The sequence below is a fragment of the Centroberyx affinis genome, unplaced genomic scaffold, assembly GCF_046629955.1.
Source record: "Centroberyx affinis isolate AG114_WGS23_722 - 3 ecotype Tasmania unplaced genomic scaffold, CSIRO-AGI_Caff_v1 ptg004734l_1, whole genome shotgun sequence".
NCBI lineage: Eukaryota > Metazoa > Chordata > Actinopteri > Beryciformes > Berycidae > Centroberyx > Centroberyx affinis.
In genome coordinates this window covers 237,470-259,362 of record NW_027282291.1, presented here as the reverse complement: position 1 = coordinate 259,362, position 21,893 = coordinate 237,470, and the positions used below count along the sequence as shown (strand labels likewise).

At 41.4% G+C, this 21,893-nt stretch overlaps 4 protein-coding genes across 11 annotated transcripts in view; 2 read left to right on the top strand and 2 right to left on the bottom strand.

Annotated features, from left to right (window-relative positions):
* Nucleotides 1–7,691, top strand: part of iqsec1a (IQ motif and Sec7 domain ArfGEF 1a) — an 89,016-nt gene extending 81,325 nt beyond the window's left edge. For 4 of the 6 annotated variants that reach the window (XM_071544917.1, XM_071544918.1, XM_071544916.1 and 1 more), the window contains 3 exons: nt 305–481; nt 2,359–2,408; nt 3,871–7,691. In XM_071544917.1, the coding sequence (XP_071401018.1) occupies nt 305–481; nt 2,359–2,408; nt 3,871–4,407 (764 nt within the window). In that variant the 3' untranslated portion in view covers nt 4,408–7,691. The remainder of the gene's footprint in view (nt 1–304; nt 482–2,358; nt 2,409–3,870) is intronic. The other 2 variants (XM_071544919.1, XM_071544921.1) reach the window with 2 other exon arrangements.
* Nucleotides 7,692–8,608: 917 nt separating this feature from the next.
* Nucleotides 8,609–10,128, top strand: gp9 (glycoprotein IX platelet). Its single transcript, XM_071544933.1, has 2 exons — nt 8,609–8,762; nt 9,182–10,128. The coding sequence occupies exon 2, from the start codon at nt 9,183–9,185 to the stop codon at nt 9,906–9,908; it is 726 nt and encodes a 241-aa protein (XP_071401034.1). The 5' UTR covers nt 8,609–8,762; nt 9,182; the 3' UTR covers nt 9,909–10,128.
* A 126-nt stretch (nt 10,129–10,254) lies between these two features.
* LOC139665896 (haloacid dehalogenase-like hydrolase domain-containing 5) lies at nt 10,255–15,970 on the bottom strand. 2 transcript variants are annotated; one of them, XM_071544930.1, is made up of 8 exons: nt 15,748–15,970; nt 14,622–14,825; nt 14,309–14,421; nt 14,095–14,188; nt 13,936–13,969; nt 13,610–13,784; nt 13,188–13,376; nt 10,255–11,891 (listed from the first exon to the last, which is right to left on the bottom strand). In XM_071544930.1, exons 1-8 carry the CDS (start codon nt 15,865–15,867, stop codon nt 11,495–11,497), a joined length of 1,326 nt encoding a protein of 441 aa, XP_071401031.1. In that variant the 5' UTR covers nt 15,868–15,970; the 3' UTR covers nt 10,255–11,494. The 2 variants fall into 2 exon arrangements, with proteins under 2 accessions (XP_071401031.1, XP_071401033.1); XM_071544932.1 differs by having other exon boundaries at nt 14,622–14,859; nt 15,748–15,878.
* An 823-nt stretch (nt 15,971–16,793) lies between these two features.
* Nucleotides 16,794–20,595, bottom strand: cnbpa (CCHC-type zinc finger, nucleic acid binding protein a). Of its 2 annotated transcripts, none has more exons than XM_071544941.1 (5): nt 20,531–20,595; nt 18,846–18,957; nt 18,466–18,531; nt 18,024–18,222; nt 16,794–17,802 (listed from the first exon to the last, which is right to left on the bottom strand). In XM_071544941.1, the coding sequence occupies exons 2-5, from the start codon at nt 18,952–18,954 to the stop codon at nt 17,685–17,687; spliced, it is 492 nt and encodes a 163-aa protein (XP_071401042.1). In that variant the 5' UTR covers nt 18,955–18,957; nt 20,531–20,595; the 3' UTR covers nt 16,794–17,684. The 2 variants fall into 2 exon arrangements, with proteins under 2 accessions (XP_071401042.1, XP_071401043.1); XM_071544942.1 differs by having other exon boundaries at nt 18,852–18,957.
* Between the last annotated feature and the right edge of the window lie 1,298 nt (nt 20,596–21,893).

Here is a 21,893-nt window from a genome sequence, read left to right as displayed (position 1 = left end):
CTCCCTCTGTCTACCTCGGTCCGTGTAAAGTAGAAACAGGGCATGGTCCTCATTACTCAACTTCAGTTTATGAGGGAGAATGTTTACAGAGTTCACAGGATGGCTACCAGAGGGAGAGTAGTTTTTTTCCTGGACAGTCAAAAAGGCCTTTCAGTAATGACAAATGAGAACAGGATGTCAGAAATGCATGCAGATTGATAGTTTACATATTCATGTGTTTGAGGCGGTGCTGGCTGCAATGAGACGTCAGTATAAGCAAACCGCCGCCGCTTACCTCGCTCCTTGTGTGCGTTTCCATCCGCAGCCGAGCTGGAGAAGCAGAAGGGGGTGGTGAGGCCCAGCATGTCGCAGAGCTCCGGTCTGAAGAAGGAGGCTGGCAACGGGAATATGAACCGCGCCAGTCTGGATGACACCTACGCGATGGGAGAGGGCCTGAAGAGGAGCGCCCTCAGCAGCTCCCTCCGAGACCTCTCCGAAGCAGGTACAGCCAAAGCTTGCTTGTCTTCACCAGCTGGTCCTATCGTGGAAAAAAAAGCGCTCTCCTTCTGTCATCCACTCTCTGTGATGATATTAAGGGGATAGAAATAGCAAAATGTTGTTTCACGGCACCATACATTGATTTTAGAGCTCTCCCCCCCATAAATCCACAACCTCACACACTCACTGATTGGATTGTTTTGGTCTGGGCAATGTGTCCTTAAGCGTTTAACTTCTTTTGTATTCATAGTGTGTTTTAGAGAGACTTAAGATGTGCTCCACCGTTTTTCCCAATTCAAAGACTGAATAAAGACCTATTTGTGAACAGATTAATTGTTAAGAAATACAATAAGATTGATTTTTCTAGATCTGTCTTTCCACCGATGAATGAAATTGACGGGCAGTTCTCACCCCTGATCATTTGGATAAGTTTAGTGATGAACATCGTCATTTATGTTTTTCTTGTCACATTATTTACTTAGCACTTTTGCATTCCTCATGCAGTTCTTATTTTTTTTCTGAAAGCATTCCATGATAAGCTTGTTATATGTTTTATCAATTCAAAAATCACTCAGTCATTTTTCTCTCATGTATATTTGTGAATCAAATAAAAACAAATACAGCGCTGATGTGTACCATTCTCAAGCAGCAACAAGTCAAGATTTAGTTTCGATCTTGGTGTTAACAGTCATTTCACATCCATGAATATCAGCGTCTAACACAGCGCCTCTGTCTCTGAAGCAATACCCTTTGAATACATCTCATTCATTCCAGATAACAGCTATGCGAAGTTATCGGTTGATTAACTTGATAACGTAATGAAATCCAGTTAGGGGTGCTGTCTCACGGTTGGTAATATGATATGCTTTGTTCTAATGATCATATCCTCACTACCTCAATGGGTAAATGATAGCTCAGTCAGTGAAGAAGTCGATAGAGCTCATGATGCCTCCGCCCTCCTGTCTCCTGTGTTTTTATACAACTTTCTCTACGCAGGATGTGGCATGATAGTGGGATCATTCTTGTGAACAATGTTTTTTCTTTTTTTTTCCTTTCCCGCCATACTCCATTTCATGCGTACTTACTGTTATTCCCATACACATCAGGTATTTTCCTGTTTATGTGTGATTATCGGTCATGTATCATTGGCTGAGTGTGCCTAACAATGGCAAAAGTGCTGTGTTTGCCCTCAGCCCTGTATTTGCCTGTACATCCCATGTGCAACAGCCATTGTATTGCTTTTGATGTGTCTCCTCCTTTGTGACTGTCACTGAGACTGGCTTTTAGCCACCCTTGACCCTTATGACAATCTGCATCTTGTGACAACATTAAGAACAAGTTGTCACATTTTATTAGCTCTAGGAAATACTCCCCCAGATTTAGATATTAACGATGAGTGTTCAGTAGTTCACCCGCAATCTTCAGGTGCAATTGCACTGTGGACATTTCCTTGGTCTCTCAGACTTGATGCTAGGGGAGTCTATATTCATTGAGATTTATGAAAATGTATTCAAATTTTGATTTGAGTATTACTTGAGTGAGCCTCCAGTTAGAGGTACATGTATCAGATTGTCAATAATGTTTTACAAGACAAATGGCTCACTTATCTACGCAGCTTTAGTTTTCAATCTGAGTGAACCCTGAGTTAAAAATGAAAACCATGACTTCACCATAAAGATAGCCACAATACCCACCACCTGTCCCCCACCACTCTCCCAGACCCCCTGAACCCCTTACCCCCTCCCCGCCCACATTTGGAACTTACTCACAGTCACAATCCACTGCACTGCCCCCTATGGGACTGGTGGGCTGCCTAAACCTCTGTAGTTGATCCAGGAGTGCTGTCCATCTCTAATCTGTGGTATTGCATGTCTCGGGCAGGCAAGCGGGGGCGTCGCAGCAGTGCAGGATCACTAGACAGCAATATGGAAGTAAGTTGGAAGCAGCTGGTATCCAAGCTACTCTCTATGTGATGATGTGCACTGTCAAAACACACCATTTATTTTTGGTCTTGCACCTTCTTTGCTTCATAGACTCAGTTCATTCGTTTGGATCATTTATTTTTCTTCCTGGGATGCCTTATAACCTGCCTGCCTCGGTTAGTGTGCATGCATGGGTTGCCTGCCTCTGATCCTGCCCCTGTTTGGAAGCCAGAGATCTCCTGTTTTGGTCATGTTATGTGGCCAATATACCCTTTATCTTGAAACAAGCATGACTCTACTAATCCCCCCCTCTGATCCCTCCCCTTGTCGCCTGTCTCTGTCATAGTTTACTGTCCTTCATTCAATCACGTCCAAGCAGTCAGACTTTTCTTTTGGTTCTTCTTCTTCTCCTCTAAGGCAGGGTGCTAGTTCTGTTTCTCTCAGCCAGTAGGGATCTGTGTATTTCCTGCAGCCCCTCTCCCTGTCCAGGTGACCAGGTCTGTCTCTTTCTTCCTATCCACAGCCTCTACTTAAACCACGTCAGGTTCAGGGAGGAACATGGCTTTTATGGCCAGAGGTCTACTGATGGGCTTCATACAGACTTATAAAGATGTGGATTTCATTCATTCATCTTTCACTCATTCCATGTCTCCATGAGTTCATGTGTTGGGCTGAAGTCTGGAACCCTGAAATTTTCATTCCACTTTCAAAGAAGTCATATGGTCTCTCTCCAGTCTTAGATGAAGCATGTGCCAAAAGGAGCAGCTGTTAAACCTCACAGAATGATGAGAGTTCATCCTGGATAGTGGATAGTGTTGGACCCAGAAGAGGGGGAAGGTGTCCAGGCCTGTTGGGAAGCGTGCACACCAGAGCTTAATCCCTGCTGCCTTCTGCCTTCTAGTTGAATGCTAACCTGTGGATGAAGAGTTTGCCTGTCACATCCTCTGCATGTGGAATCTATGCCTCCATTGATTTTAACAAGTTGCATGTGTGACTCTTGGCAGGTTTGGGACATTGACTGCAATTGAGGATGAAAATTCTTGTCTTTTCTGCTCTTGTTATTGTCATTATGTATGCCATTTACGGCTTTTATGTACATAGTCCTGTTTCAGATTTAGTGTGTCAAAATATCGTATTTTTCAAAGCCCGGACCAGTTAGCTCGAGCTCCTAAACCTTTTTGTTTTGGACATTTGATCATCAACAGAGCTTTTATGAATATAGGCTTCCTTCATCATGAAGTGTTTGCCAAGCTGAAACATTCATAGTCTTGCTGCTCCCCATCATGAAAAGAACATTTTTAGTTTGTCATTTGCATGCCCTATAACATTTTGCTACTTGTTGTTTATCTTAAATATGCAGACTGTGTGAATTCTTCCTGCTGGTGCCTTGTAGCTGTGGTTTAGTAGCTGTTGTGCAGTCTGTGGTGTGTAGTCTCTGATAGACATGCTGTCACCTTCTTCCCTCCTGCAGGGGTCCATCATTAGCAGTCCTCACACGCGCCGGAGAGCCACCACCCCACGTGAAGGTGCGCCCCGCGGCCATCCCTCCATCCCTAACTCGGCGTCAACCTCCATCCTCGGGTCGATCTTCGGCAGCAAGCGAGGGAAGCCCCCGTCTCAGAGCCACCCTGCTCCCCCGCACGGTCACCCCACCCTCATATCCCACAAGCCCCACCCGTCCAACCTGCACCACACAGCACAGGCAGCACACACGGTGCAGGCCCCGCACCACGGTCACGGTCATGCCCAGTACTGCCAAGTCCAACAGAACCCGCCACCTTACCACCACCACCACCACTACCACCCCCCTCCCCACACACAGTACCACCAGCACCCGGCGTACGCCTCGCACCCGCACCAACACGCCCATTCGCAGCACAGCCATCACAGCCAGCATTCCCATCACACCTCGCACCCCCAGCATGCTCCTCACCATCACAGTCAGCAACCGGGTCCGGCGCCTGGCGGACCCAAACCCAAACACAGTGGCATCAGCACCGTAGTGTGACGTTCCTCACAAAGAGAGAGAGGGGAGAGAAGAGAAATGGTGAGGGAACTTAATGAAGGAGGGACAATTGCTTACACCAAAGGGACTGACAGCATAAGTCTATGGCCTGTCCACTGTGTTTTACTGCTGCTGTGATGGAGACGAATCACAGGCAGTCACCTCTTTCCTCTCCAACTCCCAACTAATATGCAGGATGGAAATCGGACTCAAATCTTCCACCAGGGGCCTTCGCTAGCTTGCCTGATTACAGGCCTGGTTCCATCAGGGTTTCAGGTGGCGTTCTGTACAGGAAGATGCTCTTTGTTTTCCACAAACTCGCACACGACCCGGCCGTGACGGCTGAAGAGGAAATGGGTTTTCTCGCTCAGCCGCTCCCCATTGCTCCATTCCTCCAATAGCCTGTCTTCCCTTCGCATAATCAGGAGGAAAAGACTACCTGAGAAAGTCATACGAGAACATGGCTGACTGCTTTCTCTGTCACAATGATGGCATATTATCTTGTACACAAGCCTTTCTGAAGTTAACTTTCAACACTGCTTTCTTGGGTTTGCAGATCCTACCATCATTTAAGAATGCTATTTGTTGTTGCCTCCTGTAGAACTCATATGTAGTGAAAAACCTAGATATAATCATTTCACACTAACTTGATCAACAGACAGGTTAACAGCTGAGTAGACAGTCTCAGTCATAGTAGTTCTAGTGCTGTATTTACTGTAGATGACAGCTATATGTGTTGTCTCCTAGCTCTCATAAATAAATGTGCCAATTATTAATGCATAATCTATTTAGTCAAGACTTCATGTACAGTATATTGTGCGTAAAGTAATTTGTAAGATTATACTTACAGCAATTATTATTATCAATGAAAATGAATTTTATCAGTACTATACTGACTCTATGGTAACAGGATATGTACATCTGAAAGGAGTGAACTCCCATTCAGTCCGGCCTATAATCTATTGTGGAATTTTTGCCTTTCAAACGGATCACAAAGAGCCTCTGGATTGCAGCTGTAGCATATGGGCCTCAAAATGCCAGGCTGTCATATCGAAAGCCTCAAAGTAGACGTTCCCTGGTCTACTCAGAGCGGACGTCCTGTCCACTCTCATGGTTGATATGCTTGGGGTTGGTGGGTCCCTTTAATCTCAGTTTACTACTCATACTGTGGCTGCTTAAACTGTATAAAGTAATGAAGTACAGCACTGAAAGGTGTGCACTTTGTTTTGGGATACAAGTCACTTTTTGGACTTTTCAGACATTTTGAGTGTACTTGGAGGCTCGATTCACTTAACAGATGGACCCACAGAACACGTTGCATAGTCTGTTGCCTTTAACATATGCAACAGCTGCTTTCTTGACTCTTAAAATTAAAAACAGTAACACTTTTGAAATTTGCTTTTGCCTTGTTTAGGGTTTTTTTTATTCATCAACCACATTTGGTGAGTGAATAATCAGTTCTTACGTAGTGAAGTATTTTTTTTCATCTTTTTTAAATCATACGTGCAATATCTTTGTACTGATTTTGTACATTCAGAACAAGCAAGGTGTCCCTCCCGTTTGTGCATTTTCATGTTGTATCGTTATTTATTTATTTAGTTTTGACCCCTGTCAGTCTTTCTCAGTAAATTAATGTGTGGCTGTCCTCATAGTCTTTTGAGAGGCACAGTCTTGGAGTTCAGTGGAATGTCTAATAAGTGATTTTGCATGTAATGTTATTGATGTGAGGCTATCTTCTGCACATTGTATAACAAATCAGTGTTACCATAGCAAGTTTAAGTGCAATCATGTTCAAAAGGCAGACTTGGACTGAGAATGGAAGTCTGTTATCATGTTGTCCAGGAAGAGATTCAGGTGAAAAAAAATAAATATCTTTTTTCATTTCAGAATATATAAATACTTACTTACAGAGTTCACAGTGGAAAGAGGAATGTGTGTATATATTTTAATAAAGGAATATGCTTCCCTTTGGGCTGAACAGAAATATTTTGCTGGATAAGCACATATGAAAGAACACTTTCATTTTTTTCAGGAAATGCAGTTATAATATACAGCAGAAATGCAAACTGAACAAAGGAACTGGGTATATGTAAAGAATAAGAACTTTCTACATTCTACAAATAAGAGTCTATTATAGTGTGTAAATTAGTGACAGTAAACTGTTTGTCCCAATATTCAGGTTGTAAATGTATTTTAACATTCACAAAGAAAACCATTGCCATAAGTCAGGCTTACACTCACACATTTCTCCTCATGTGATACTCATATTGTTATTATAATAAGGAAGAATGCTCAGAAGAGAAACATATCTTATGTGGGACATTAATGATCAGTTGAATGTGTCTTTCTATTGATTTCATATTTCTGCTATGATTCTGAAATCTTGGGATGATGTAAAACCAAGGCATCTGTTTATTTTTGGTGTGTGTTGTAGTGCTTCAAATGTCCACAGTCATTTAGTGTGAGAAGAAACCCCAACAATGCACTGCATGGATCTGATGCATCATGTGTCCTATTCACTGTGAGCTGACTGGAAAAAATCAGCCTGTAAAGTTTGACCTCTCCTTTTGGTTTTGATTCATTTGGAATTTCCTGATGTTGACTTGCTCTTGCTGTTCCATGTTACGCTGATAGGTATAGAAGCTCAGCATGCATTTCATCAACATAGCCATTGTATAAAGAGCAAACATGAAGACCATTGCACTTCTGTTAGATTGCTGAGGGCTTTCATCATGTAAATAGGGGATTTGATGTGCAAACTGATGAACTTCTTGGAAGGAGGGTTTATCTTTATGAAGTTGTAAAGGGACCAAGAGGGGGGGGAAAGGAGCTGTACATAATGTGTATATGATCAGTACTCTATTCTGATATCTGCAGTTAAGATCAGGATGTATACACATCGCCTCATTAGAGGGATGAGAGGGGTGATTCTGAACATATCGATTGTCTCTGCCTCCAGCTATAGTGAACTGTCATTTGCTGTAGATATCAAAAACAGACTGTTAGAAAGTTCGCTGCCATTTACATCCACAAAAGCTCTTTTTCACACATGCAACCTTCCCCCATACACACACACACACTCATACATGCAGACATGCACACATGCACATCCCACCATGCTGCAAGCTGTTCTGTCAGGCGAGAGACACATTTTAAAAAAAGGGAAAGACAAGAGTGGCCTCATTTCTATGTGCATTCTGTTTGTACAGTGAGTAGTGAGTCAGTAAGACCCCAGTTATTGTAAAACTTCAACTGTGACAATGTTGAGAACGCAAAATAAACAAATATATGACTTATGGTATGCATGTGTTGTTTTTTGCTATCCAACGTATACAATAATTTACCATTCAATATAAAACACTTCACTTTATGGGTTGCCCTGTCGACCATTGTTATGCTATATTAAATTCTTTTGATTTAGATTTGTCTCATGCATTTATTAGCTTCTTATCCTGGGTCTCTCATACTATCATCCCCTGCCTGCCTGGCTCTCACAATGCTTCCCACTAATTTCACCACATTTCCACTAGAGGGCATACATTAAATCGATATGGAAAGAGGAGGGAAAATTTGTGCCATTACACCACCTATGGGTAAAACGTGAACCTGCTCACTGGAAGAGTCAGTAATAGGTTTTGTTCCATATTACATAGATGTGTAAAAACATTTCTTGGATCATAGATATTGTACAGGAACAGTAACAGGGCATCCTATTTTCCTCATTCATCCACATTGGAAAAGGGCATTTCAGCCTCAATACACGTCCATATGACTTTGTCCCTCCCTTTGGTCTAATTTCCCTCATAAACATTTTCTGTTCAGTCTTGAGCTCATCTGATATTTGGCTGTACCATATTTCTTACATATTTTTAAATTCCCATAAAGCTCTATCTCTCTGACAGCTGTGTTTTCAGTGTCCCCACCGGGGACAAATAAAGTTATTATTGAACTTGAAGTGTCCCGGTAGGTTCCGCACTACAGCATATATGTCAGTAATGCATACTGTGTAGAACCACTTTATAAAAAGCCTCTGCCACTGTTTTTAGTAGATAAACTCTTATCTTCTTTCCACAGATGGATTCCCCTCTGGTCAAATGGGCCAAAAACGCGCACTGTCATTGGAAGGTTCCTCAAACTGTGACGTTGTTCTGTATTGAGTGTGCGATTATTCTGAGGGTTTAGTAACATGTCAGTTACAAAATGGAGAGGGGTTCATGTCGGGAGAGTTTTTGAGGTACTCTCAGAATTTAAAAGCAACATTGGACTAAACACCAGTGAGTTGGGCTTGGACAGAGGACATGCCTTAAGGATGACTGGGAGCACAAGGAATAACTTCCAAGTTGGCTTGACACTGAAAGGTTTGAATTCCTTTAGATACTTTTAATGGTGTTTGACACTTTGTCAGTAGCTGACACAATCAATTGGCCATATCTCATCACATATTTTTATTACAGTTTATGGATGCACAGGAATATTTTAATATTTTGTTCACCTCATAGATGGGTTCATTTTTGGCATGGAGTAAAACAGGATTGACCACTTTTGTTTGTGGCTGGATGTTAACCTTGCATTAAAATTAAATAGCTTTGAGCGCTATACAACAACTGATTTTAGAATACTGCAACATAAAGAATTGAGTGCTGCACAGTAAGCATGTTCTGAAAAATCCTCACTGTCTCATAATAATGCTTTCCTGAATACTGTGCAAAATGTAAATTGTTTTTTTGTTGTTTTTGTCATTGATAAGACAGTTAATAATCTCTTCCTGATCCTGCAGGATGCTCTCCGGTTCAGGCCTAGCAGTCTTCCTTCTGTTAGCCTCATCAGGTGCACAGACTTCAGCCCTCCAGCCTGCTGGACTCCAAGTCAACTGCAGCTCTCTGGGCCTGATGGAGGTGCCTCATCTCCCCTCAGACACTACAGAGCTCCATCTAGAGGATAACCAGCTCACTACAGTATCTCCGGGCCTGTTTGACAGACTGGCTGTTCTGAGGAAGGTCTCCCTCTCTGGGAACCCCTTCCACTGTGACTGCAGGATCCAGTACCTGAGGAACTGGCTGCTGAGGAACAGGGCTGTTGTTTCTGGGGAGCCCACCTGTGCCAGTCCCAGCGCTGTGGCATGGACAGCCATCACTGGACTCAGCGATGACTACTTCTACTCCTGTGGCCGGAAAAGCTGTGTTGGTGGAACTTATAACGCCCTGATGGGAGTGATGCTGTGCGGCCTTATTGTTCTGCTAATGTGGAGCCTGAGACTGGCCAAGAAGTCCACCTTCACTCTGGACATTGATGAGAGACATACAGGATTTGAGGCCGAGTCTTTGCGATCGCTGAAGCCCAAACACAGGAAGAGGCTGCAGACGTCGCTGTCAGAGGTCAGTGGGAACTCCGATTCTCTCACCTGGACAGAGGATCTAGAAAGGCCGCTTCTCAACATGGAGTTATTGCCACAAATACTGGATGTCTTGCACAACAAGCACAATATAAAGATAAAGGACACTTGAGAAATATTGTGCTCCATAGGATGGCTGTAGATTTCAACCACCTGGTGGATGTATCCTCTGCAGATTAACAGAAATGTGTGTTTACTACTGAGTGCCTTGAATAGACCTCTTCGACTGGTACAGTGGAATTAGATATCACTTTGTGATTTTTGTTAAATAATAAAAAAACATTCCATGTAATATGTTGTAACAAATAAAACATAACAAAATAATCACACTACATGTGGTTAATAGAGGTGAAGACAGTAACAAGGCAAAACAATGGATTTATTTTTTGCAATGGAGTCATTTGTTTTTACGTAGAGCGCCAGAGTCGTGTTTCTTAACACTACATCTAGGTTGTCAACTGGCATGTTCTTTTTCTTGAAATGCAACCTAATTTCATTCAGGTAACATTTACTTATTTAGGTATGAAATGCACCAGATGAAATGCATGGTAAATCCTCCAATGAAAAAATATCTTATCTTATATTTATATCTACAATATAAATATAAATGTCTAGTTACAGTTTTTGCTTTAGGAATCAAAATTCTAATGCATTAAACAGAAACTGTACTTAACACTAACAACAATGGGTAGATTCTCTATGGCAGGAAGATATGGTAACATTTAACAAGGAGGAAAAGCTTTGATCTGTGCAAATACTTGTCAAGGGTCTGATAAGACACAAAATGCAGACAGACAGCACTATTAAAGGACAATATTGCACTCTGAACAGCAAACAGGTGTTTTACAGTACAAACATTACTCTCATTATATTCATGCATAGATTTACCAGGATAAATGGGTAAACAATGAATAAAAATGCAATAATAAAAGCCACCTTGAGAATAAAAGTAAAACGTTATCTGAATACACTTCATAAAAAACATTGATAACTTCTTGTAATAAATATAGGATGATGAATTTGTAATAACAATCTAAAACATAATCTAGGAAAATACTTAATACTGTCAAATAAGGCAGTTATTAAATTTTTAATTTCTTAAAAACAGGTAATTGTGCAGTATATGATCATTTAAGTACTATCACAAAAACAATATAAAAGAACAGTTGACAGTTAACAACAGTTAAAAGAGAGTTAATTCTCTCTAAAGCAGTGGTTCTCAAAGTGGGGTCCGGGGACCCCCAGGGGTCCTTGAGGGGGTTCCAGGGGGTCCCCAGCAAAAAGGGGAATAATATATTTTCACTATAATTCCATCCATAAGTAACACAATGACAGAATGTATGACGATTTTGGTCATGGGTTTCATACACTTTCTGTAATAAATCATCTAAAAGCAAAAATCTTATCAGATGGTGGACCCTGGGACAAAATCTTATCAAATGGGGGTCCGTGGTCTAATTTGTGTCAGTTTAGGGGTCCTTGACGTGAAAAAGTTTGAGAACCACTGCTCTAAAGTATGTTTTACCGTTTACGAGTTTTGAAGATGACCCATGTTCCGTCAATGCCCTGTCAGGTGGCTACACAACGTCCACAGTGTTAGGCTCCTACAGATTAATGCATCAAGTGGTATTTCCCGGTTAACACTCCACCCCCCCCCCTCTGCTAGGGCCTCCACACAAAACCTACCGTCTGAAAAATCTACTGAGGCACAAACTTCTCCTGCTCAAAGATGAGGTCCACAGCATCCTCCACATGCTGCACAATGTGGCCCGGCTCCACCAGCGCAGGGTCGAACCTGAAGTCCCGGTGCCCGTGGAACACAGTCTCTTTGATGCAGTGGTTGGCGTCAGAGGGCACCTCTGTGTTGGGGTTGTAGACCCCTGTGCAGACTAGGATGGATTTACAGGACGTAGCAGAGGGTGGCGCTAGCTCGCTCTCCCAAGCGGTGTCGATCTCCTCCTCCTGGGGCACGGCGGTGGTGGAGCCTGTGGCGGCCACCATCTTGGCAACGGCTTTAGGGTTTTTTCTGGTACTCCTCTCCTCCAGGTAGCGGTTGTATAGGTTGGCGCCATAGATGTCAGTCATGAGGTTATCCCTAAGGATGGAGAAGGGAAGAGGTTATTAGGGTTAGGGTTAGGGTTAGGGTTAGGCTATGTGTTCAGCATCGCTGGTGTTGTCTGCGGGTGTGTCTGTGCGTCTGTATGCACAGGATTAATGTTTATTACTAATGAGACAATAGATGGCACTGAATTTACTGTTGCTCTATGCCACTCCAATGATGCATACCACCCTGAGCACCTAAAAAGCACTAGGACACGTGTACAAAAACAAAGAATCAGGACAGCTGTATCAATACACCAACACTAATAGTGAAAGTGGAAGTGAAACATATTTTGGGAGTTCTTTGCTAGTTCTAAGAGGAAGGTGCGGTGCAGTATGGGCATCCACAAACACGCCTGCAAGCAGGGAAAGGGAAGGGCTCTATTTTTTCGAATGATATAGTTCCCATCACATTGGTAAACCACGTCTAAGCCTTTCAAAATGCAAAACTATATGCAAACCTGAACTTAACTTTTGACAAAAGAGGTTCTCAATAGCTTGAGACAAATAAAAGTGTGATGAGGTTTATTCCATTTTACCTGACATTTAGTTTGATTATTCAGTGGACCCAGAGGTTACAGTTCCACTTCAAACATAAACTTCTGAGATCTGATTCTAAAGATCGGATGTTATCAGATCACATCACTGTATGCCCACACTTGACCTGAAAATTTCTGTTACACATCTCCTGTGGCTTTATTTATTTAAATCTGTCCTGCTCTCCATCTCTTGTCATTACTTGTATGCGCGTTGTCACTGTATTGCATCAAGACAACATCAAATTCTGATCACAGTGCTAGCCAGACCACTTCTGGTTTTGATTATTCATTGGCAATGTGAGCAAAATCTAATTTTCCTGCATCTCGAACTGTGACTTTATCACTTGTCGTTCAGTGATGTGTCCTGGCATGATTGAATGATTAAAGTCGCATTGAAATGACAAGTGTAACCTTGGCCAGAGCCTTGTGGTGATTAGTGATTATATTATAGGCTATATTATGTGCAAAATTGTGTAAAAAGAAATGCTGTGGCAAACTTGTGATGTTTCTTAAACGTAACCTTTTCTATCTGTCATCTAAACTAAAGTCACCCCATTTTTAGAGTAAATTCAGACCATCTTCAATGCAAATGGGGTTGTTGTTGTTGTAACTAAATACCAAAACATTATTTTGCTGTTTTGATATACTGGGTTGTATTGGCTTTCAACTCTCGTCAGCATTAGTCTAGACTCTACAACTTTTGATTAATGTCAACTACAGTTGTGAAACAGAGAAGTGATTTGGTGTCTTACCCTATAGCATAAAGGGAGGTGATGGGAAGTTTCCATTGCCTCTCCATGGCCTGGCCCCTGATGAGGTACTCTGCAAAATGGTAGGTCAGCTCACTGGGTTTTCCCATCAGAGCCTCGTACTTCAGCTCTTTACCTGTTATCTTCTTATAGATGTTCTCTAGGCACACAAGAAATGTCCCATGGCCAAACCTGAGATGAAATGAGAGGGAGCGAGAGAGAGAGAGAGAGAGAGAGAGAGTGAGAGAGAGAGAGAGAAAGAGAGAGAGAGAGAGAGGCATTCATTAATTTACTCAGCAGCTTTCAAGACTATGCTTTTGTTGATAAGCTGCTTCCATTTTGTATTGTGGCTAGTAACAATACCGGCAGTATGAAATCTTGCTTTTCAAAACATTTCAATAGCAACACTGAAATGTAAAGGTTACCGTGGAGACTGAGCCTCAGCCATCCACAAGAGGTCCATATTGCAGGCCAGCAGGGGGAGGTGGGGCAACGTTTGGGACTGGTGGGCACTGCTAAGGTTACCATTGGTCAACAGAATGTCAATAATCAGCTGCAGGTTGGTCTCCCATCGGATGGGCTCCCCAAAGAGAATCACAGCTGTATATGGAATAATATCACAGACATGAAACATCTCAGAAATCATAGTAACATCCTAAATCAGAGAGGGCAGATCTCTGTGGATGACGCTGAGATTGCCAGCTGATAAACTGTTGACATGAAATTAGACGCACATGTGTCAAATGCTTACCTTCAACTTTAGGGAGGTTGCCAACAGGACTGGACTGAGGAGGAAGAAGAAAAAACAAACACACAAAATGTTACTATGTAAATAGTGTGTTATTATTACACATAGATAATGAGCAGTTTAACATAATGCTATCGTCTACATCACATTTCAATATCTCACCGGCAGTTTGGGTCTCCTGTTGTGATCCACCATGTCCAGCAGTGGGAATGATTCCCTCAGCATATCAATACTAACCACCTTCTCAAAGCCCAAACTGAGGAGTGTTAAGGAGGAATGAAAAGCATTATTCAAGCATTATTCATTCATTATTTAGATATATCATATATGAATAATATATATGAACAAAATATAACAAAGCAAGACTTTAGGATACTTTTTAGCAATGTCCAGGACCGGTCCTTGTCCCGACACAAGCACACACTTCTCTTGGTACTTCTTAAACATCCTCAGTGGACTGTGGGACATGATGACCTGATCTTGGGTAATCTGGTAATAGATGAAGTGTTATGAGAGGTTAATAGACTGGGGTGTCAGGGGACATTACATTAGCATGTCCTAAAAAAAAGTAATTAAGTGCATTAGTTTTATGTCACATTCTGTTATATTCAGTCTACATACAATAATGACAAAGCCATGCTGCCACCATAGGGATTTTAGCTTCAAAAGGCCATCAGTATTACACTCACTGGTACTCCCAGGATGTGAGAGAGCTGGTCGGCTTTTGTTTGTCTGAGGCAATTCCCTGCATTTGTGACAAAAACAACTGGCACCACAAATTGTCCCTGAGAGTTGACCAACTTCTCGAATGCCTTTTTTGCGGCAGGGATTGGCATCTTTCCCCGGACGAGGACGCCATCAATGTCGAACAGCAGACCAAAGCCCGGCTGTGGCTGTAGAGGAAAGTGCACAAGCTAATCTTCTGAACTGCAAGCATGGAATCAAAGAGTGGATCGTTTAAAAAGTGTAGAAACAATAAAGCAACACAAAATGGAAAAAAGAACATGACTCATTTGCTACAGGGTTAGTGAGCAATGAGGAAAATCAGGGTCAAAAAGTGATTCACACAAGTCAAATAACTAATGACTTATAACATGATAATGACAATGAAAGATGAGCAAACGTGAATCTGTGACTCACACACCATCAGAGGCTTTGACAACATGGAAGGGAAATTCCTATCATAATCCAAAGGGTCATTTGCTACTTAATATGTTTAATTAGTAGTAGAATGTGTAATGTTTGAAAATGATTTTCCCCTATAATTGATAGCGTAATTACCAATAACATTTTTGTCTGCAGTATGAGACAATATGGACCCTATATAATTTTGGGCATAGAAAACACCAGATGCAGGCCAGCCACAGAAGACAACACACTGGAGATCCTATGACACAGCAGATTGGCATCCCAGTACACAGAGGTATTTGGTTGAATCAAGGAATCTTTAGCTTAGCACAAATAACTTGATAGCTATTCACAAAGCTATTATAGAATCTTTTGTTTTTCAACATTTTTAACGTATTCTTGGGACAGAAATCAAATAACTGACGATACTGGCTAGACCAGCGATTGTTTTTCTCTTTGGGGAAAATACAGTGGCTATTTATGCTGCTGCTCCTGAGGTCAGCTCCCCCATAGTTTTGTCCCCGCGAGCGCATCCACGTCTGAGAAAGTTGCATTCAAGCGAATGCAACGTCGAGTTGATATTTTGTAACATATTCCTAAATATTTAACTACAATGTATCGACTTGTCAACAATGTATTATTTGTCTGAGCCGAGGCGCAGCAACAGCTCACGAGCTCGAACCGTACCTTGCTATTAGACACAGTTCCGCAAAACCCGCATCGAGAACCGACAGTCCCAGCTTTTCGTCTGGCTTGACGGTTACTCAGGGTGTACAGAGCCCGGTACAGTGGCAGGAGTCCCTTCATCTCCTTTATTTATCACCGGGTGTAATAAAAAAAGACTATAAAATAGTGCTACGGCGCATGAAGGGAGCCGGCTTCGGCCGCGCTGGCTGTTCGGCTTCTAGGCTTGTTTTTCCTCAGATATTTTCTCGCCCATAATTTGACTGGGCGAGAGCCGATGACGACATATGAGGAGTAGGAGGGTCTTGTGGTGCATCTTTGTTGGAGAGAGCCGGGGAGCTGCTGCATCTGCACTGCAACCGCTGCTGCCATTTTAAACATCGAGGTGGAGCTCGAGCCTGCAGTGACTTGCAGCTCCACACAGCAGATGGTGACAGGCTGCGGCACAAGCACAACCCCGACCAGCATCCCCATTCACTGAAATATTCTTTTATACCTTTTAATTACATGCCATGTTATTAATTTAGAGACTAAATTCCGCAGTTGTGTCCTGGGTTTAGTTTCAGAATCCTGACTGAGAAAGAAAACCAATTTGGGTTACCGATGCAAATGCGATAACCGGAGCTGACGCCCTTGATGGGCATTATATAGGTTGGCTAAATTTACACTGAAAGTGGAACCTGAAGGAATTTGACTGAGAAATCTGAGCCATTAGGTTGGAGACTACAGAATTCCCTTTGCAATTTCGTGTTGGGTGAAACTGTCTTTCTTAAAACCTGGGTGGGGACCCAATTATCACAAAGACAATGGATCCACAATATTCTTAAATCTGCTTAAACACTTAAGTTTTAATTGGATGAATTTAGTGTGGAACTACGTAACTAGAGTAACGCTACTATTGCCTTACCAAGTCACTGCAACAAAAGGTAGGCTGAAGGCCCAGACTCCTGAGGGGGTCGAGACTTGGCAATCATCTGTAAAGTAAATGCATCTCCAAGCCATTAAATATGTGTTGCATACTGTTAAAACTGAAATCAAATAAACAGATAGAAGTTCCTCCCCGTGCTCCTCCAGCTTTATTGATAGTTTAAAATTACATTTCTATTTTCTAGGACTTCAGTTGCATTTTCCTTCCGACTTAAAAACTGAGTACAAGCAAATGGTATTTTTACAGTAGTCTAAGTGATATTGTACAAAAATAACATTTGATTTCTGTGAAAACATTTTCCATTCCCAAATAACTCCTAATTCTGCTGATCTGACAACTGTTCTTGATGCTAATTTCTGCCAAGGTAAAAAAAAAAAAAAAAAAAAAAAAATCCAGCCATTTTAAAGGAAACATCTACCTTGGACTAGTAAGTGATATTTAAATTGTAAACAGATTTCTATAAAAGAACTTGATTCTTTTTATACCTCCAAAATTTTATATCTTAGCAATATAACATGTAGTTTATGTTATCGCCCACTTAGCTGCTTGTAGGGCTCAGATGCATCATGTTGTGAACTGTTTCCATGTCAAACTCTCTTGGCGAACTCATCTTATCCCACTAAAACAAACCAAAATAACCATACATGGAAGTTCAGGTTTCCATTTACTCCCTTCTTCCTTCTCATCTTACTGAGACTCACCTCCACAAGCTCAGAGGTCCTATATATCCCATATGTTTAGTCCCATTCATTCATCTCTGATCACCAGTGGCTTGGAAAGGGGGGTTCTTTAACAAAGCATTATACATAACACCGCTACCAAACTAAAACATTTTTTGTATTGAATGCAGAAAGATATTTTTTTTCACCCCTTTCATCGTATTACATGTCGAGAGGCTCACTGGCCTGGGACTAGCCTCTGTTAGCCAACCTTTGGCCAGTGAAGAGGATTCAGAGAAAATAATACAACCAACCATCAATCTGAAAAAAGGAGGGGCAACAAAGGGCACTGATTATGCGGTGGCTTCAATGGTGCACTCTTTTGCCAGGTGGCCCGACTTCCCACAGTTGTAGCAGTTCATCTCGTTGGATTTACTGCACTGCACAGCAACGTGACCAATCTCACCACACCTGGAGAGGAGACAAGTTGATAAGTTTCTGTTGCTTACTTCAGTCAGAGAAAACCCTGGTCAGAAAGGTAAGCCAGGAATACAAGAAACCTACTTTCAGGTTCTAAACAGAAGACAAGGCAACATTTACCAAATACTACACAGGTTTTTCTTGGATTCTTTCTAGATCTCCATAGACAGGGTATTAATGTGTGCAAATAAAGGCTATAAGACAACACCCACCTGTAACATTTCACTTTATCGCAAAGTTTCTGGATGTGGCCAAATCCTCCGCAGGAGTAGCACTTCTGCTCGTTGGCATGGTCACAGTCACGGGCCATATGGCCAGCCTTGCCACAGCTGTAGCAGACCTGCTCCCTCTCCTTCTTGGGCTCCTTGCAGTCCCGGGAAATGTGGCCACTCCTGTGGCAGTTGTAGCAAGCTAAACAGCAAAAGTGAAAGACATTTTGATTTTAAATCAAATTGTTAATTTTCTAGAAAAGACTATTTTGGCGGTAATAAACTGTAGATCAAACTATCATTACACTTTATAGGCGTAGAGTTTAGTCTTGTATAATGATTGCCTGTGAGGGAAATCAAAATGGTATTGGTATGGTGGTGTGGTAAATGACAAAATATCACTATGAAACCACAAAGCATTTAGTAATAGAACTGCAATGCATACCATCCTCAGTTTGATCACAGTCCCTTGCCATGTGTCCTTGGTCTCCACATCGATAGCAGATATGGTCTGTAAATAGAGAAATAAGGGCAGGTTAGTGTGCACAGATGAAAGGAAGACTGCAGCACTCAGTGTTTTTATTTTATGGTTGCAGCTCTCCAAGTTTTCTGAGCAGAGGTCATCTTTTTAACAGAAAAATAGAAATGAATAGGTTCCATCAATAATGCTGTGCTATGAGAACTGTCTGTAATTCTAAACAAGCATAATCTACAACTCTGTTTTAAGAAGGACGTATGGTACAGTACAAAGAATAAAATTACTAATCCCCAGCCTTTTTGTTATAGTTAACCTATACTGGGTGTGGCCTAAATAACATTTAGTACCCTTGCCTCGTCCCCGGCCCCTGCCGCGTCCACGTCCACTGGGACAGTTCTTGATCCAGTGCCCAGAGCGGCCACATCCAAAACATTCGCTGCTGCAGCTCATGTCCATTATCTAAAATAAAATATATATTAGTACACAAAATTCACTTTTAAATAACATCTGTCTAGGAACTTCTGAACAGAGGCAAAGTCAAAATCTTTACAAACTCAAAACAATGATTACAATCCAAATTATCAATTTGACTGTGCACCAATGTTACAAATTCAAGTTCCAGTGTTTGGCAGTTACAGTGATTCTGCCTGCTGTCAAAATTCTGTTAGATTTATTGATTTTTGTATCACAGAGCACTACTGAACTAGTTTATCTAGCATGTTGGACTACCTAGGGATCTAATCTATGATTAAATAGTGGGTAAAATTATCAGCTGCTAAGTCTACCCTAATTGCCCATCAGACTAGGATAACTAACTACTAAGCTAACTTACATGATTTCCTCAATGGAATCATGTTGTGATCACCATAGGCCAAACTTCTCCAAAGTGTTTGCTGACGGTGCTAAAGACATCAAGTCGGGAAGAATGTGAGTTAATGAGTAACCAACTTGCTCACAATTAGTAGCCAAAAGACTAGGCAAGTCCCAGAGGAAACCCACAACGTTTCACTACAGCGAATGTCTGCATCAGCTGCGTTCTGGTAGTTAATATTGTTATTTCACGGGAGTTGTCACGTTCGCTAATAAAACAAAGCAATGCGAATGAAAACACGCTACAAGTTATGACTATTAAAACCGCTCGACGGGCCCAATCATGTCTTGCATAACGGTGCTTCACAAGCTGGCAAGCTAACTTAGCCACTTGAGTGGTTGCTGCCAGAGCCTTCTAGCTAGTAACTAGAGAAAACGTATTAAGTTAAAATCAGTAAGGCCTCGATAATTGGATGCAATATTACCAGCCGATGGCTACTGCAGTAATAGCAATGAAACGCATGTCGCGGCTTGTCAGCTAACTTGGCAAGCTAGCTCCAGAGAGCACTCATTTCGCGTCGTGTAAAATTAGATGAAAATGCAAGCCGTACCTCTAACTAATACTAAATTAACGTTATTTTTTTTTTTTGAATCATCATCGGGGTATTAATCTTCATTACATCACCCAAATAGTCATTTTAATGTGATTCTGCGCCTGCAAAACAGAGCCAAGTGCAAAAGGTTGCTACGCTAACATTGGGCCTTGTCACGTTGATGTTACTGCGCACTCGCGAGACACTGCTGCTAGCTACCACATGCTAGCACACCGCCTCACCATCCCAGCTAGAAGCACGGCTTCGTCGACGACCATTCATCCTTAACCAAATGTAAAGCGTCGATTGAACTCTGAAGCACGATGCACGTTTAATGCACATAGTTTCTGGCGGATCATCAAAAGAATTTATAATAAAGACAACATTTCCCGCGCGGAGCGCACACATCAAAGTCGTTGTGACTGGCTAGCAGGCCAGGCCAAGACCCTGATGGCCCGTTATTCGTGAGTCGTAAACGAACCCCTATTTATACGAAATAATAATGACTAAACGCTCGATTTTTGACAGGCACAATCAGTTTGTCATAACATACTACACAATTTGATATATATATATATTTATACGGTATCTATTGATTCAATTAAATATAATGTTACCGTATTGCTTACCTTGCTAGTTAGCTACGTGACTCTGTTTACGCCTCCTTCTTTGCGCTACATGCGGTGTGAACACGAGTTCCTGAAATGTCATTCACAGTAACCAGTAAAAACTAGCGCAGTGATTGGCCAAAGGCTCCGTCTACAACCAATAAAACACTAGATTGTCTGGACACCGCCTCTATGAATTAGCCAATCACGGATACGAACTGGTCCTGTTCCCTAAATCGACTGTCGGACCTTGTTTTCCTTTAGCCTACCTCTTTTTCAATAAGGCGTATGTTTTTCTTCTGAAACATAAGAATAGTAGCGTTGTCTTGAGCAGTGTTTTGAATTGCATAAGCAGCATCTAATGTATGCTGATTAATAGCTGATAATAATAACAAAAATATTCGAATGTTATTATTATATAAGTATTAATATTATTTTATTTGTGTAGGTTTTGACTGAGTTCAAAGTGCATTAACAATTAAACAAAAACTTAAACAAATAAAAATACATTTAAACAAGAATACACCACAAGATAAAAAAAGATTTAAAAAAAAAAAAAATAGAGGCTTATTGTTCATAGGTCTAATTTGGACCTATGCTTCACTTTTCACCAGAAACCTAAAAGGGTTTTAATGTGATCGTTGTTGATTGTAGGCTAGCCTTAAGGTATTCAAAGCATTTGGGAGATTGCTTTAGATAAGTCTGTGTATAAAGCAAAATAGTATGACTGAACTAATTTCCCTACAGGCCTAAATTTCTGTGGGCAATATTAATAGCCTATTCATATGATATTGTGTTATGTGATGCCCTTACAGCAGGCTTGACCTATAACTTCAGCATCTTAATTCCTTGCAAGAGTGCTCTGACTGCACAGTGACCCCTCTAATCTTTGTAACCCCATTCAGCCAACTTGTCTAACACATCAGCATTTTGTTTTATTTAATTGTAATTAAATCAAGGGCTCTAAGTGACAACAGTACCTAAAATGTTGCCTTAAAAGCAGGCCTAGAAGCCTGCTGATTGAAGTATCAGTGCAATAGCCCCAAGGTTAGTTAACTACAGCTAAAACTATCTAGGCATATGAAAATATTTAGATAAACTGAGAAAAAAAAAAAAAAAATGCAGTAGGCCTATGTGGAAAAAAAATACTAAAAAAGTCTGCATTCTTTGGCTAATTACTAGTAATTTAGCTAAAATAAAAACATTAGCCTATTATTATTTTCATTTTTGGTCAAAAGCAAATTCAGAATGGAAAGAATGGCCCTCTAATGAATAAATCCCACATCTATCAATATAATGATGCATACTATGATGCATAAACGTTTTAATTTTTCAACATTTTGTGCACTTGGACACCTGAAATGACAACCTCTGACACATTCTG